We start from the raw sequence: 16,191 nt of genomic DNA on the forward strand, positions 1-16,191 counted from the left end.
CACAATTCAGAGTTTACAGCAGCCTCAAACTCCTGGGCTCAACTAATCCCTAATTTAACCCCCCAAAGAGCCTGAATAATAGACATGGGTCACCGTATGTATGTATGTATATATGTACATATTTCTTTATTTTAAGATGGAGTCTCACTCAGTCACTAAAGCTGGAGTGCAATGGTACCATCTTGGCTCAATTTAACCTCCCCCTCCCAGTTTCAAGCAGTTCTTCTACCTCAGCCTCCCAAGTTGCCTGGACTACAGGCACGCACCACCACACCCAGCTAATTTTTGTATTTTTAGTTGAGACGGGGTTTCATCATGTTGGTTAGGCTGGTCTGGAACTCCTGACCTCATGATCTGCCTGTCTCAGACTCCCTAAGTGTTGGGATTAAAGGTGTGGGCTACTGTGTCCGGCCTTATTTTTTATATTATATTTTTATTTCGTTGTCCAGGCGGGAGTGCATGGTGCAATCATAGCTCACTATAGCCTTGATATCCTGGCCTCGAGTGATCCTCCTGTCTTGGCCTCCCAGATTGCTGACATTCTTGATGGCAGATAGCCAGCCCGGCCTGACTCTGCACGTTTTTGAGATGGAGTCTCGCTCTGTTGCCCAGGTTGGATTGCAGTGGCATGATCTCAGCTCACTGTAACCTCTGCCTTCTGGCTTCAAGCAATTCTTTTGCCTCAGCCTCCCGAGTAAGGCATTTGCTGCCACGCCTTGCTAATTTTTTTGTATTTTTTTTTTTTTTGAGACAGAGTCTTGCTGTGTCACCCAGGCTGGAGTGCAGTGGTGCAATCGCAGCTCACTGCAAACTCTGCCTCCTGGGTTCATGCCATTCTCCTGCCTCAGCCTCCTGAGTACCTGGGACTACAGGTGCCCACCACCACTCCCGGCTAATTTTTTAAAAATTTTTAATAGAGACAGGGTTTTACCGTGTTAGCCGTGATGGTCTAGATCTCCTGACCTCATGATCCGCCTGCCTCGGTCTCCTAAAGTGTTGGGATTACAGGCGTGAGCCACCGCACCCAGTCTTTTTTTATGTATTTTTAGTAGAGATGGAGTTTCACCATATTGGTCAGGCTGGCTGAACTCCTGATCTTGTGATTCTTCCAGCTCGGCCTCCCAGAGTGCTGGGATTATAGGCCTGAGCCACCGTGCTTGGCCAAACTCTGCACTTTTAATGACTCATGGTGGAATGGGAAGTGGAGATAGGCATCAGTGGTACAGGATGCTTTATTATATCATTGATTTTATTTTATTTTATTTTATTTTTGAATTGGCTCTCATTCTTTCACCCAGACTGGAGTGCAGTGGTGTGATCTCGTTTCCCTGTAGCCTCTGACTCCCGGATTACAGTGATTCTTTTGCCTCAGCCTCTCGGGTAGCTGGGATTAGAAGTGCACACCACCACGGGTATAATGGCATGATGTGTGTGCATGAACACATAGATGGATAAGCCCATGGTTTATGTAGGAAACACATTTGCAATAAGTTTTATTTTTTATAATAATTGTAATGATTTTAAGTATTTTTCATTGTTGTCAACTATCATCATAATGAGTTAATAGTAAGAAGGGGCCAGGCTTGGTGGCTCACGCCTTTAATCCCAGCACTTTGGGAGGCTGAGGTGGATAGATCAAGATGTCAGGAGTTCAAGACCAGCCTGGCTAAGATGGTGAAACCCCGTTGCTACTAAATATACAAAAATTAGATGGACACAGTGGCAGGTACCTCACACCCCAGCTACTGGGGAGTCTGAGGCCAGAGAATGGCTTGAACCTGGGTGGCACAGGTTGCAGTGAGCTGAGACATTGTGCCACTGCACTCCAGCCTGTGCAATAGAGTGAGACTGTCTGGGGAAAAAAATAAAATAAGAAGTATCGTGAAGGATTATGTGCATGCCTGTCTGTGTCCATTCAGTGACCTTGTAGGATGCTCCATGTTCTTACCCTTGGACCTTTATCACATTCTCTCCACTGGATAGACTTGTGTCAGTGTCAGTTTAGTTTAAAGCTGTGTCTGTTACTTAGGTGTTTATGTTCACATGTGAATCCCAGACATCTGGATTCGGGTGCTCGTGTTGATATTTTTAGCTATTTGATTTGTGGCAAGTTTCCTATAGTGTGTGTGATGCAGCTGTCTCCAAGTACAGATCTTTCTTCATGGGATAGTATGTTATTTTGTGGCCTAAGACACGGGAAGCACTTAGAACAGTGTGTAGCACATGTGAAGCATTCAAAAATGTTAGTCATGGCTATTGCTGTGATCATGACAGTTTTTTTTTTTTTTTTTCCTTGGAGATGGAGTATTGCTCTGTCACCCAGGCTGAAGTGCAGTGGCATGATATTGGCTCACTGCAACCTCTGCCTCCTGGTTTCAAGCAATTCTCTGGCCTCAGCCTCCTGAATGTCGGGGATTACAGACACCCACCACCACGCCCAGCTAATTTTTGTATTTTTAGTAGAGAAGAGTTTTCAGCATGTTCCCCGACTGGTCTCGAACTCCTGACCTCATGATCCACCTACCTCAGCCTCGCAAAGTGCTGGGATTACAGGCATGAGCCACTGTGCCTGACCAATCATGATAGTTTTTAGATTCATACTTTTCTTTCAAAGACATTGCACTTTGTCCTCTCTGAAACAGCACTTGTGTTTTAGCTCACCTAGAGACTAAATGTCACCTGTATGTGGAACGTAATATCTGACATATCTGTAGAGAAAACTCTGTGTTTGTTTGTTTGTTTTTTTTGAGATGGAGTCTTTCTCTGTTGTCAGGCTAAAGTGCAGTGGTGCGATCTCGGCTCACTGCAACCTCTGCCTCCCAGATTCAAGCGATGCTCCTGCCTCAGCCTCTTGAGTAGCTGGGAGTACAGACCCACAACATGACACCCAGCTAGTTTTTTGTATTTTTAGTAGAGACGTAGTTTTGTCATGTTGGCCATGATGGTGTCAATCTCTCGACCACATTATTTGCCTGCCTTGGTCTCCCAAAGTGCTGGGATTACAGGCGAGAGCCACTGCCCATCACTGCTTTTTTTTTTTTTTTAGATGGAGTATCAGTCTGTTGCCCAGGATGGAGTACAGTGGTGCACAATTGGCTCACCGCAGCCTCCATCTCCTGGGTTCAAGTGATTCTCCTGCCTCAGCCTCCTATGTAGCTGGGATAACAGGTGCCTGCCACCATGCCCGGCTAATTTTTATATTTTTAGTAGAGACAAGTTTTCACCACGTTGGCCATGCTGGTCTTGAACTCTGGACCTCAAATAACCTGTGTTGGCCTTCTGAAGTGTTGGGATTACAGTCATGAACCACCACGCCTGACCCTGTGTTTCCTTTTTATTTATATAGTTTTTATATTGTCCATAAAATCCAGACTTCCCTAATGACTGATGGGATCTTAACATCTTTCAAGGAAAAGTATAATAAAATGCAACTATAGAGAAAAAATATTCAAAAATACCTTAACTTGGTTTGTCAGAACATGGTCTTTGATCAAATACATACTTATTTTCTCTTTTCTCATTTCCTGTGAAGGTGATAACTCCTCCATAATGTTTTGTGGAAATGTGTGTTTCATTTTAGGGACGCTTGACTTTCAGGGATGTGGCTATAGAATTCTCATTGGCAGAGTGGAAATGCCTGAACCCTGCGCAGAGGGCTTTATACAGGGAAGTGATGTTGGAGAACTACAGGAACCTGGAGTCTGTGGGTGAGGAAAATGTCCCTGTAGGCCTGAGGAGTCTGCTGTTGTCTATCTTGGCTCTTCCTGGTTTTGTATTCTCTTTTGTGATTTTGCCCCATACATGTTTGTTTTTGTTTTTGTTTTTTGAGGTGGCGTTTCACTCTTGTTGTCCAAGCTGGAGTGCAATGGTGTGATCTTGGCTCACCATAACCTCTGCCTTCCAGGTTCAAGCGATTCTCCTGCCTCAGCCTCCCAAATAGCTGGGATTACAGGCATGTGCCACCATGCCCAGCTAATTTTGTATTTTTAGTAGAGACAGGGTTTCTCCATGTTGGTCAGGCTCATATCTAACACCTGACATCAGATGATCCACCCACCTTGGCTTCCAAAACTGCTGGGTTTACAGGCATGAGCCACCGTGCCCAGCTCATTCTGGTTTTTGAGAAGCATCACAGAAGCATCTCTCACTGGCACTGTGACAATGTTCATCTCATAAACTAATGATCATGTTCTCTAAGTAGCAGTCAGTGGTGTTGAAATTCCTCCCAGCAAGGACGTCATTCGGGCTCACAGCCTCCTATGTATGAGGCTCTTCACTGAACTCTTGCTCATTTCACATTATCATACCAATATGTGTCATTGTTCATTTTTTTTTTTTTTTTTTTTGAGACGGAGTCTCTGCCGCCCGGGCTGGAGTGCAGTGGCCAGATCTCAGCTCACTGCAAGCTCCGCCTCCCAGGTTCACGCCATTCTCCTGCCTCAGCCTCCCGAGTAGCTGGGACTACAGGCGCCCGCCACCTCGCCCGGCTAGTTTTTTGTGTTTTTTAGTAGAGACGGGGTTTCACCGTGTTAGCCAGGATGGTCTCGATCTCCTGACCTCGTGATCCGCCCGTCTCGGCCTCCCAAAGTGCTGGGATTACAGGCTTGAGCCACCACGCCCGGCCATCATTGTTCATTTTTAACAAGAAAACCTCTGTTCAGTTTTTTGTAGGATCAACCCTGTAGCAGATATGGTTTTAATCAATGTTGTTGAGGGAGGTTGTGAGATTGAATGAGGTTTCCATAGTTTAATTCTACTGTCATTTCCTTAAGATACACAGTGGCTTTCAAGTTGCTCGTTTCTATGGGTTTTTTTTGTTTGTTTGTTCGTTTGTTTTGAGTCAGAGTCTCTTGAGTGCCGTGGTGTGATCTTGGCTCACTGCAACCTCCACCTTTTGGGTTGAAGTGATTCTCCTGCCTCAGCCTCTTGAGTGGCTGGGATTACAGGCATGTGTCACCACACTCGACTAATTTTTGGTAGTTCTATTCCAGATGGTGGTTTCACCATGTTGGCCAGGCTGGTTTTGATAGCCTCGTGTGACGTGATTCGGTTGCCTTGGATTCCCAAAGTGCTGGGATTACAGGCATGAGCCACTGCCTATCCGAGTTTGTTTTTAATGCTGAATACTATTCCATTTTATGTGTGTACCACATTTTCCTCATATATTTATCTGTTGGTGGATATCTGGGTTGGTTTTTTCTCTTTACTATTATAAATAATACTGCCAGGCTGGGTGCGTTGGCTCATGTCTGTAATCCCAGCCCATTGGAAGGCTGAGGTGGGTGGATCACCTGAGGTCAGGAGTTTGAGACCAGCTTGGCCGACATGGTGAAACCACATTTTTTTAAAGGTATAGTTTCTTTTTTTTTAAGATGGTGTATTGCTCTGTCACCCAGGCTGGAGTGCAGTGGTGCAATCTCAGCTCACTGCAACCTCTGCCTCCCAGGTCAAGCAATCTCCTACCTGAGCCTTCTGAGTAACTGGGATTACAGATGTGCACCACCATGCCCGGCTAATGTTTTCTATTTTTTTAGTAGAGACAGTGTTTCACCATGCTGGCCTGGCTGATCTCAAACTCCTGACCTCGTGATTCACCCTCTCGTCCTCCCAATGTGCTGGCATTACAGACGTGAGCCACTTCACTCAGCCTGGCTCTGTTTTCACAAACACATCTCTACCTACTCAGCCAGAGGATCCTTGTTCACCCCTGTGGTCTCCTGCATTGCTCTATTGTACTCTTCATAGTTTACTTGTTTTGTGTGTGTGTGTGTGTGTGTGTGTGTATGTGTATGTATTTCTGGAATCTACACAAGGGATTTTGTTGAGTATATTCTTGAAACTAGGAATCAGAGGCATTTAACTTAATAGATGTAAAACTGCTTTCACCTCAGGCCACCATACTGCTGCTTGTTTGGATCTCGTTCATTCTTGTCCCTTGCCCATATTGTAATTTACATAGTTAACCTTGGGTCAATATTTTACCATTGCTAAATTAGTTCCACTTTCCTCCAAGCTCAAGATTTGGTCTATCCTAGTGGAATTCTATTCCCACAGATGTGCACGCACAAAGTTCGCTCCTACGTGCCAATTACTTCCTGCCTTCCACACTTACCCTTCCTTTCCTGGCCTTGCCTCAGGTGATACATTGATCTGGATGCAAATACAGTTTCTTTCCAGTCTATTGATTTTGTAATGCTGAACACCCCAATTTCCCTGTGAGCCCCTCTCCTCCAACACTACTCTCACTGAGTAAGTCAAGACCTTGTTCATCCACTGGACAAAATTATAGGAGGCTGCCTGAATCAATGCGTGCAGGGCATGATGACTCAGCACATGATCCATGAGGGATGACTTGGCACCACTGTAAGCAGCACAGCTCAGCCCTTGTGTCCCAGCTCAGCCCTTGTATCCCCCTTGGTGTACTTCTTTCTGTTCTGCTTGTATTTTCTGTGTGCAGTCATTTACTGTAATGCCTGGGCTGACTATTGTGCCTAAGTAGATGTTGTGGGATCCTTCAGGTCCAGGATCAAGTCTTGTCCCTCACTTACCGTATGTGCAAATTGGGATCATGTACATGAACACTGTGGGCCTGCTGTCGTTATTTGAGAAATTATGTTAATTTGCCTCCAGGGTTTTTGGTTTTTTTTTTTCTTTGAGATGGAGTTTTGCTCCTGCTGCCCAGGCTGAAGTTCAATGGCAGAATCTCAGTTCATTACAACCTCCACCTCCCGGGTTCAAGTGATTCTCCTGCCTTAGCCTGCCAAGTAGCTGGGATTACAGGCATGTGCTACCACACTGGCTAATTTTGTATTTTTAGTACAGATGAATTTTCCCCATGTTGGCTAGGCTTGTCTCGAATTCCTGACCTCAATGATCTGTCTATCTCAGCCTCCCAAAGTGCTGAGATTACCGGCATCAGCCACTGTACCCGGCCTCTTTTTTTTTTCTTTTTCTTTTAATGGAGCTTCCCTTTACTTGCCCAGGCTGGAGTGCAATGGTGCAATCTCTGCTCACCGCAACCTCCACTTCCTGGGTTCAAGTGACTGTCCTGCCTCAGGCTCCTAAGTATTTGGGATTATGCCTGGCACAAACCTGGCTAATTTTTGTATTTTTAGGAGAGAGGGGGTTTCTCCATATTAGTCAGGCTGGTCTCGAACTCCCAACCTCAGGTGATTTCGTTCACCTGCTTTTTAAAACAAGTGAATACTATTAGATGACTTCATATACATTTTATACTACAGTCTCAACTTCCTTTGTTTAATAAGATTTGTCAGCCTTCAGTGATGTTAATGATGAGATGCCCATTTTCCTGTCTCACTCATCTCACTGTTCTGTCAGAAATAGCTTAGACTGGCCAGCTGCAGTGACTTTCACCTCTAATTCCAGCACTTTGAAAGGCTGAGGTGGTAGATGTCTTGAGGTCAGGAGTTTGAGACCAGTCAGGCAAACATAATGAAATCTTGAATCTACTAAATTAAAAGAAATTGGACGGGCATGATGGTTCATGCCTATAATCCCAAAATTTTGGAAGGCCGAGACAGGCGGATCACCTGAGGTCAGAAGTTCAAGACCAGCCTGGCCAACATGGTGAAACCCCGTCTGTAGTAAAAATACAAAAATTAGCTGGGTGTGTTGGTATGCACCTGTAATCCCAGCTTCTTGTGAGACTGAGACAGAAGAATCACTTGAACCTGGGAGGTGGATGTAGCAGTGAACCATGATCGTGCCACTGCACCCCAGCCTGGGTGACAGAGTTAGATTCCATTTCCCAAAAAAAAGAAAACAACAACAACAACAAAAAACAAATTAGTCAGCATGGTGCATGTGTCTGTAGTTCCTGCTACTCAAGAGGCTGAGGCACGAGAATCTCTTTAGGGAGGAGAATCGTGCCACTACACTCCAGCCTGGGTGATGAAGCATTACTTCATCTCAAAAACAGACAAAAAAAGAAATAGCTTAAACTGGAAAGCTTAAGACATAGCAATTTATTTCTCATGAATCTGGAAAGTGGAAAATCCAAGAGCAAGATGTCAGCTAGATTGGTTCTTGGTGAGAGCCTTCTTCATATAAATATGAAGTGTCATACTGAAGTGTCACATTTACACACTTCAGTATGATTTACCGTCTGTAGTTAATTAGAAACCTATTGGTGTTTATATTTTGTAGATATCTCTTCCAAATGCATGATGAAGGAGATCTTGTCAACAGGGCAGGGCAATACGGAAGTGTTCCACACAGGGACATTGCAAAGACATGAAAGTCATCACATTGGAGATTTTTGCTTCCAGGATATTGAGAAAGAAATTCATGACATTGATTTTCAGTGTCAAGAAGATGAAAGAAATGGCCATGAAGCACCCATGACAAAAATTAAAATGTTGACTGGGTGTACAGACCGATATGATCAAAGGCAAGCTGGAAACAAGCCTATTAATGATCAGCTTGGATCATGCTTTCATTCGCATCTGCCTCAACTCCACTTATTTCAGATCAAAGGTATAATTGCTAATCAACTTGAGAAGTCTACCAATGATGCTCCCTCACTTTCAACATTCCAAAGAATTTCCTGTAGGCCCCAAATCCATATTTCTAATAACTATGAGAGTAATTCCCCAAATTCTTCACTACTCGCACAAAAACAGAAAGTACACATGAGAGAAACATCTTTCCAATGTAATGAGAGTGATAAAGCCTTTAATTGTAGCTCAGTCTTAAGGAAACACCAGATAATCCATTTAGGAGACAAACAATATAAATGTGATGGAGTAAAACCTTACAAGTGTATTGAGTGTGGCAAGATCTTTGGTCATAATTCAGCCCTTGTAATTCATAAGGCAATTCATAGTGGAGAGAAACCTTACAAGTGTAATGAATGTGGCAAGACTTTTAATCAACAATCACACCTTTCACGTCATCATAGACTTCATACTGGAGAGAAGCCTTACAAATGTAAGGTTTGTGACAAGGCTTTCACGTGTCATTCCTACCTGGCAAACCATACTAGAATTCATAGTGGAGAGAAACCTTACAAGTGTAATGAGTGTGGCAAGGCTTTTAACCAACAATCAAACCTTGCACGTCATCATAGACTTCATACTGGAGAGAAACCTTACAAATGTGAAGAATGTGACAAAGTTTTCAGTCAGAAATCAACCCTTGAGATACATCAGAGAATTCACACTGGAGAGAAACCATACAAATGTAAGGTTTGTGACACAGCTTTCACGTGTAATTCACAGCTGGCACGACATAGAAGAATTCACACTAGAGAGAAAACTTACAAGTGTAATGTGTGTGGCAAGACCTTCATTCACATGTCATACCTCATATGCCATCGTAGAGTTCATAGTGGTGAGAAACCTTACAAGTGTAATGAGTGTGGAAGGACCTTCAGTCACAGGTCATACCTTGTATGCCATCGTAGAGTTCATAGTGGAGAGAAACCTTACAAGTGTAATGAATGTGGCAGGACCTTCAGTCACAGGTCATCCCTTGTATGCCATCGTAGACTTCATAGTGGTGAGAAACCTTACAAGTGTAATGAGTGCAGCAAAACCTTCAGTCGCAGGTCATCCCTCCTATGCCATCGTAGACTTCATAGTGGTGAGAAACCTTACAAGTTTAATGAGTATGGCAATAACTTCCGTCACTGGTCATCCCTTGTATATCATCGTAAACGTCATACTGGAGAGAAATCTTACAAATGTACAGTTTGTGACAAGGCTTTCGTGCGTAAGTCAGTCCTAGCAATACATACTAGAATTCACAGTGCAGAGAAACCTTACAAGTGTAATGAATGTGGGAAGGCTTTTAAGCAACAATCACACCTTTCACGTCATCATAGAATTCATACTGGAGAGAAACCTTACAAATGTGAAGCATGTGACAAAGTTTTCAGTCGCAAATCAACCCTTGAGACACATAAGAGAATTCACACTGGAGAGAAACCGTACAAATGTAAGGTTTGTGACACAGCTTTCACGTGGAATTCACAGCTGGCACGACATACCAGAATTCACACTGGAGAGAAAACTTACAAGTGTAATGAGTGTGGCAAGACTTTCAGTCACAAGTCATCCCTTGTATGCCATCGAAGACTTCATGGTGGAGAGAAATCTTACAAATGTACAGTTTGTGACAAGGCTTTCACGTGTCGTTCCTACGTGACAAAACATACTAGAATTCATAGTGGAGAGAAACCTTACAAGTGTAATGAGTGCGGCAAGACCTTCAGTCACAGGTCATCCCTTGTATGCCATCATAGACTTCATAGTGGTGAGAAACCTTACAAGTGTAATGAGTGCGGCAAGACCTTCAGCCAGAAGGCATCCCTTCTATGCCATCATAGACTTCATAGTGGTGAGAAACCTTACAAGTGTAATGAGTGTGGAAATACCTTCCGTCACTGGTCATCCCTTGTATGCCATCGTAGACTTCATAACGGAGAGAAATCTTACAAATGTACGGTTTGTGACAAGGCTTTCGTGCGTAATTCACTCCTGGCAAGACATACTACAATTCACACTGCAGAGAAACCTTACAAGTGTAATGAATGTGGGAAGGTTTTTAATCGACAGTCACACCTTTCAAGTCATCATAGAATTCATACTGGAGAGAAACCTTACAAATGTGAAGCATGTGACAAAGTTTTCAGTCGCAAATCACACCTTAAAAGGCATAGTAGAATTCACACTGGAGAGAAACTTTTTAAGTGTAGTGAGTGTGGCAAAGCCTTTAGTGAGCAGTCAGTGCTTATTCACCATCAGGCAATTCATGGTTTAGGGAAAGTTGACTAATGTAATTGTGTCCGGAATTGGTGGGTTCTTGGTCTCACTGAGTTCAATAATGAAGCCACGGATCCTCGCGGTGAGTGTTACAGTACTTAAAGATGGTGTATCCGGAGTCTGTGCTTTCAGATGTTCGGATTTGTCCACAGTTTCTTTCTTCTGGTGGGTGCGTGGTCTCACTGACTTCAGGAGTGAAGCTTCAGACCTTTGCAATGAGTGTTATAGCTCATAAAGGCAGCGTGGACCCAAAGAGTGAAGCAGCAGCAAGATTTATTGTAAAGAGTGAAAGAACAAAGGTTCCACAGTGTGGAAGGGGACCCTAGCAGGATGCTACTGCTGGCTGGGGCAGCCTGCTATTATTCCCTTATTTGACCCCTCCCACATCATACTGATTGGTCCATTTTACAGAGCGCTTATTGGCCCACTTTACAGAGAGCTGATTGATCCATTTTTACAGGGTGCTGATTGGTGTGTTAATAAACCTTTAGCTAGATACAGAGTGCTGATTGGTGCGTTTACAATCCTTTAGCTAGACACAGAGTACTAGACAGAAAAGTTCTCCAAGTCTCCACTAGATTAGCTAGATACAGAGTGCTGATTGGTGCATCCACAAACACTGAGCTAGACACAGAGTACTGATTGGAGCATATACAATCTTCTAGCTAGACATAAAGTTCTCCAAGTCCCCAGCCGACTCAGGAGCCCAGCGGGCTTTGCCTAGTTGATGTTGCGCTGGGGTCGCAGGCAGAGCTGTCCCTCAGTCCCGCACGTCCACACTCTTCAGCCCTTGGGTGGTCGATGGGACTCGGAGCCATGGAGCAGGGGGCGGTGCCTCTTGGGGAGGCTCGGTCCACGGGGGAGCCCACAGGGCGGGGTTGGGCTCAGGCATGGTGGGCTGTAGATCCTGAGCCCTGTCCCATGGGGAAGCACTGAGGCCCCGTGAGAATTCAAGCATGGCGTAGTTGGGCTGGCAGTACTGGGGGACCTAGCGCACCCTCCTCAGCTCCTGGCCCAGGTGCTAAGTCCCTCACTGCCCGGGGCTGGCGGTGCCAGATACCCGCTCCAAGTGTGGGGCCCGCCAAGCCCATGCCCACCTGGAACTCTCTGTGAGCGCCGTGCACTGCCCCAGTTCCCACCTGTGCCTCTCACTCCACACCTCCCCACAAGCAGAGGGAGCTGGCTTCAGCCTCAGCCAGCCCAGAAGGCGCTCCCACAGTGCAGTGGCGGGCTGAAGGACTCCTCAAGTACTACCAGAGTGGACATAGGCTGAGGAGGCGCCGAGAGTGGGGGCTGCTAGTGCCCTGTCACCTCTCATGATGTTTGTCACAAAGTCTTCAGTAATGCTACAACCATTGCAAATCATTGGAGAACCCATAATGAAGAGAGATCTTACAAGTGTAATAAACGTGGCAAATTTTTCAGACACAGTTCATACATTGCAGTTCATCAGCAAACTCATACCACAGAGAAACCTTACAAATGTCATGACTGTGGCAGGGTCTTCAGTCAAACTTCATCCTATGCAAAACAGGAGAATTCATACAGAAGAGAAAGCTCACAACTGTGGTGATTGTGGCAGAGCGTTTACTTCATGTTCACACCTCATTAGACATCAGAGAATCCATACTGTACAGAAATCTTACAAATGTCATCAGTGTGGCAAAGGCTTCAGTCCGAGGTCACTCGGACTGTCAGTAGGAAATTAAATATTTCAAACATCAAATATTTCAAATTTAAAGCTACAGACTTTTAAGTAATTCTGAGCCTTGAGAGGAACATGGTCATGCAACCTGAGTCCAGTGGCATGCAGGCTCAACTTCTACATGTTTTCCTGACCAGGCACGGTGGCTCACACCTGTAATCCCAGCACTTTGGGAGACTGAGGTGGGCGGATCACCTGATGTCAGGAATTATAAACCAGCCTGGCCAACATGGGGAAACCCCGTCTCTACTGAAAACACAAAGCCATTAGCTGGGCATGGTGGTGCACGCCTGTATTTTCAGCTACTTGGGAGGCTGAGGCAGGAGAACTGCTTGAATCCAGGACGTGGAGGTTGTAGTTAGCCGAGATCGTGCCACTGTACTCTAGCCTGGGCAACAGAGCAGGACTCCGTAACAAAACAAAACAAAACAAAATGTGCTATACAATTGAGTTTCCTAATATCAATTAAAAATTTTTTCATGTAAATAAGAAAGCTAAGCAATCCCAGAGATAAGACCTCCTGGCATCATTGTCCCTTCTTACAGAGTGATAATGTAACTTTCCTTGAAGTGTATCAGTCTGTCACCAATCAAGCTACTGCAACCTATGCATTGGACTTGAATGGAAAAAGTGGTGATTCTGCTAAAGCTTCTCATCTTTCCTTATCTGTGTGAAACATTAATGTCTCTACTTCGGAACACTGACCCCATTCATTTGGAGTTGAGGTTTCCAGGTGGCTATTCTCATGCTTTGTGTTCAAATAAACTCTATAATTAATAATTGTCAGGCCTCTGAGCCCAAGCCAAGCCATCGCATCCCCTGTGACTTGCATGTATACGCCCAGATGGCCTGAAGTAACTGAAGAATCACAAAAGAAGTGAAAATGCCCTGTCCCTGCCTTAGCTGATGACATTCCACCACAAAAAAAGTGAAAATGGCCAGTCCTTTCCTTAAGTGATGACATTACCTTCTGAAATTCCTTTTCCTGGCTCATCCTGGCTCAAAAGCTCCCCCACTGAGCACCTTGTGACCCCCACCACTCCTGCCCGCCAGAGAACAACCTCCTTTGACTGTAATTTTCCTTTACCTACCCAAATCCTATAAAATGGTCCCACCCTTATCTCCCTTCGCTGACTCTCTTTTCCGACTCAGCCCTCCTGCACCCAGGTGATTAAAAAGCTTTATTGCTCACACAAAGCCTGTTTGGTGGTCTCTTCAAATGGACGCGCATGACAATAATGTATTCTAAATTTTATTATTTCCTGCTGACATCAGTTTCTGTCGGATTGTAGGAGCCTCACCAGAGAGGGCACCTGTCGCCATGTTGTAAAACTCACATTTGTCAAAAAGACATGGGTTAGGGTTTTTCCCCCTCCCTCTGGATGAAGCTAATTAGCTGACACAGATAGTCACCTCCATTACCAAGTAGAGCCAGGATGAACTATGTGTGATCAAGGGTGTTGTCAAGTACTCTTCCCTGAGGACTGATTGGTGTTTATCTTGAAAACATGAACTTGGGTTGTACAGAACAGTTAAGTTTCTTTCTCTCTTTTCAACCTCTCAACTGTTCTCTATTTCCCATCACATTCTGGTATAAGGCTTATTTATTAATAAAACAGTTTTTATTTCTTTCGCTGTTATCGTCGTGAAGATGATATCTCATTTAAGGGAAGATTTTTTAGTTTTCAATTATATTTTCTCAACATTTAAAAGCGAAGTGAAGAGTATTTATTGGGCCAGGCACAGTGGCTCACTCCTGTAATACCAGCATTTCAGGAGGCCGAGGCAGGCAGATCACTTCAAGTCAGGAGTTTGAGACCAGCCTGACCAACATGGTGAAAACCCGTCTTTACAAAAAATACAAAAATTAGCCGGGTGTGGTGGTGCACGCCTATAATGCCAGCTATTCCGGAGGCCGAGGCAGGAGAATCGCTTGAACCCAGGAGGCAGAGGCTGCACTGAGCCGAGATCTAGCCACTACACTCCAACCTGGGCGACAGAGAAATACTCTGTCTCAAAAAAAAAAAAAAAAGGAAAAGAAAAGAAAGAAAAGAAATTTAAAAAGAAAGTAATAGATCTCTTCCACAAATGTGCTAGGACAATTAACTGAATAACCACATGGAAACGAATAATGTTGGATCCCTATCTCACACAATCAAAATTTTATTTTAAAAATTAAAAGAGACAAGGAAGGGAGCCCTGCGGGAGGTGTGACTTTGTCGCCCAGGCTGGCCTGGACCCCCAGGCTCAGCGATCCTCCCGCCCCTGGGTCCTCAGGCTCCTGCCCACCCGGCCGCATCCCTGCTGTGTTTAAGCAGCAGGTGGTGACCTCACTCCTCCCTGGCCTGAGCCCTCCATCGCGCATCCCATGCAGGGGTCCTCGGGAAGTCTCTGAAGCTGAGCACAGGGTGAACTCTCCCTTCTGAGTGAATGGAGAGTAGAAAGGGAGAGGATTTCTATTCTGTTCTCTGGGCCGTCAGCATGAAATTGTACGTTCTGCCCAGGCAGGGTTTTGCATTTCACATTCTAGTTTGCAACCCCGTTCCAGACAATTCCAGGGCTTTTGAATCTTGCTTCAGCCTTCCTGACCTCTCTGGCATCCAAAGTCCCAAAAATAGAGTCGCTGGGAGCGAGGCTGAGGGACCTGTCCCGCCCCTGCCCCGCCCTCTGCTGGTTCTAAAGGGCGAGGTCTCTCCGCCTGGGGCCCCACCTCTACCTTGCTCAGGCCCAGCCCACTTTCTCGTTGGCTCCACCCAGGCCTGGCTTTAGTCCTGTGCGCACAGATGCGCGCAGACCAGGAAGCAGATCTCCTAGAGTGAAAATCGCGCCGCGGCGGTGAGTTTTGCTCTGTGTTGTATTAAGTGTGCACTCCGCAGGTCCCCAGCACTTCCGCACCTGGGACTTGGGGTCCCCGCAGACCTGTAAATTCTCGCCCATCTTCCTTCAACCGGAGAAAATGCGGACATTCCTCTGGGAATTCGGAAGTCGCTTCCTTTTGTGCTTAAAGTCGACCTGAGGCTGTTCCCGTCTCCGGTCTTCTGCTACAGGGCGATGTATACACTTCCTATCGCGTAGTTTTTGTGCTCAAAACCATTTTTTAACTCCTCCCTCCCCGCGCGTTTCAAAGTCCTCACCCGAGATGTGTATTTCCGACCTGGGCGCCTCCCAGCCTCACCCTTGAAGGCCCCTGAAGCGCAAACGCCTGGACCCCAGTCTCGGGGAGGCCACGTTCTCTGCCTGGTGCTGGGATATTGTGGACCCCACCCTTGTACGAAGGCGTCGTCACACCCCACCTCCCGCCTCATGCTGGGCCCTGCTGCACCCCAAGTCTCCCCTTAGCAGTCACCGCTTCTCCTGAGCCCGCGATGGGGAGGTGCCCGGAGCCTGTCCTGTGACACGGGGTGTTCTTGCCTGCCCAGCTCCAGCCACTGAAAAATGAGCTGCTCCGGGATGCAGGCGTTTTACTCCAAACCCTCCTGTGATTGTGTTATGCCCAGACTGTTTGTTCCCCAAAGAAGACCACCAGAGTCCAGAGTCAAAGCCAAGCGGCAAGGATCTTTACTACAAGTTCGAACCTGGTCCCTCCTTTACACAGTATACAAGAGGGCCCTGAACAATGCGAGCGTTTGCTTTTTATAGCCCGAAAGTTGTAGGGGAACAAAGAAATTCTTTTGGCTCCTGCGCTTTCAGTAACCTTGAACG

At 45.6% G+C, this 16,191-nt stretch overlaps 2 protein-coding genes across 2 annotated transcripts in view; both read left to right on the forward strand.

Moving 5' to 3' along the window:
* The window catches only part of LOC100425088 (uncharacterized), a 57,089-nt gene that overhangs the window by 26,779 nt on the left and 14,119 nt on the right, over positions 1–16,191 (forward strand). The window contains exons 7-8 of the mRNA XM_077981220.1: positions 3,581–3,707; positions 8,167–15,324. Of these exons, the coding sequence (XP_077837346.1) occupies positions 3,581–3,707; positions 8,167–10,796 (2,757 nt within the window). The 3' untranslated portion in view covers positions 10,797–15,324. The remainder of the gene's footprint in view (positions 1–3,580; positions 3,708–8,166; positions 15,325–16,191) is intronic.
* Positions 1–16,191, forward strand: part of LOC720236 (zinc finger protein 701) — a 57,089-nt gene that overhangs the window by 26,779 nt on the left and 14,119 nt on the right.

Source organism: Macaca mulatta, chromosome 19, assembly GCF_049350105.2.
Source record: "Macaca mulatta isolate MMU2019108-1 chromosome 19, T2T-MMU8v2.0, whole genome shotgun sequence".
In the NCBI taxonomy this organism is placed as follows: domain Eukaryota; kingdom Metazoa; phylum Chordata; class Mammalia; order Primates; family Cercopithecidae; genus Macaca; species Macaca mulatta.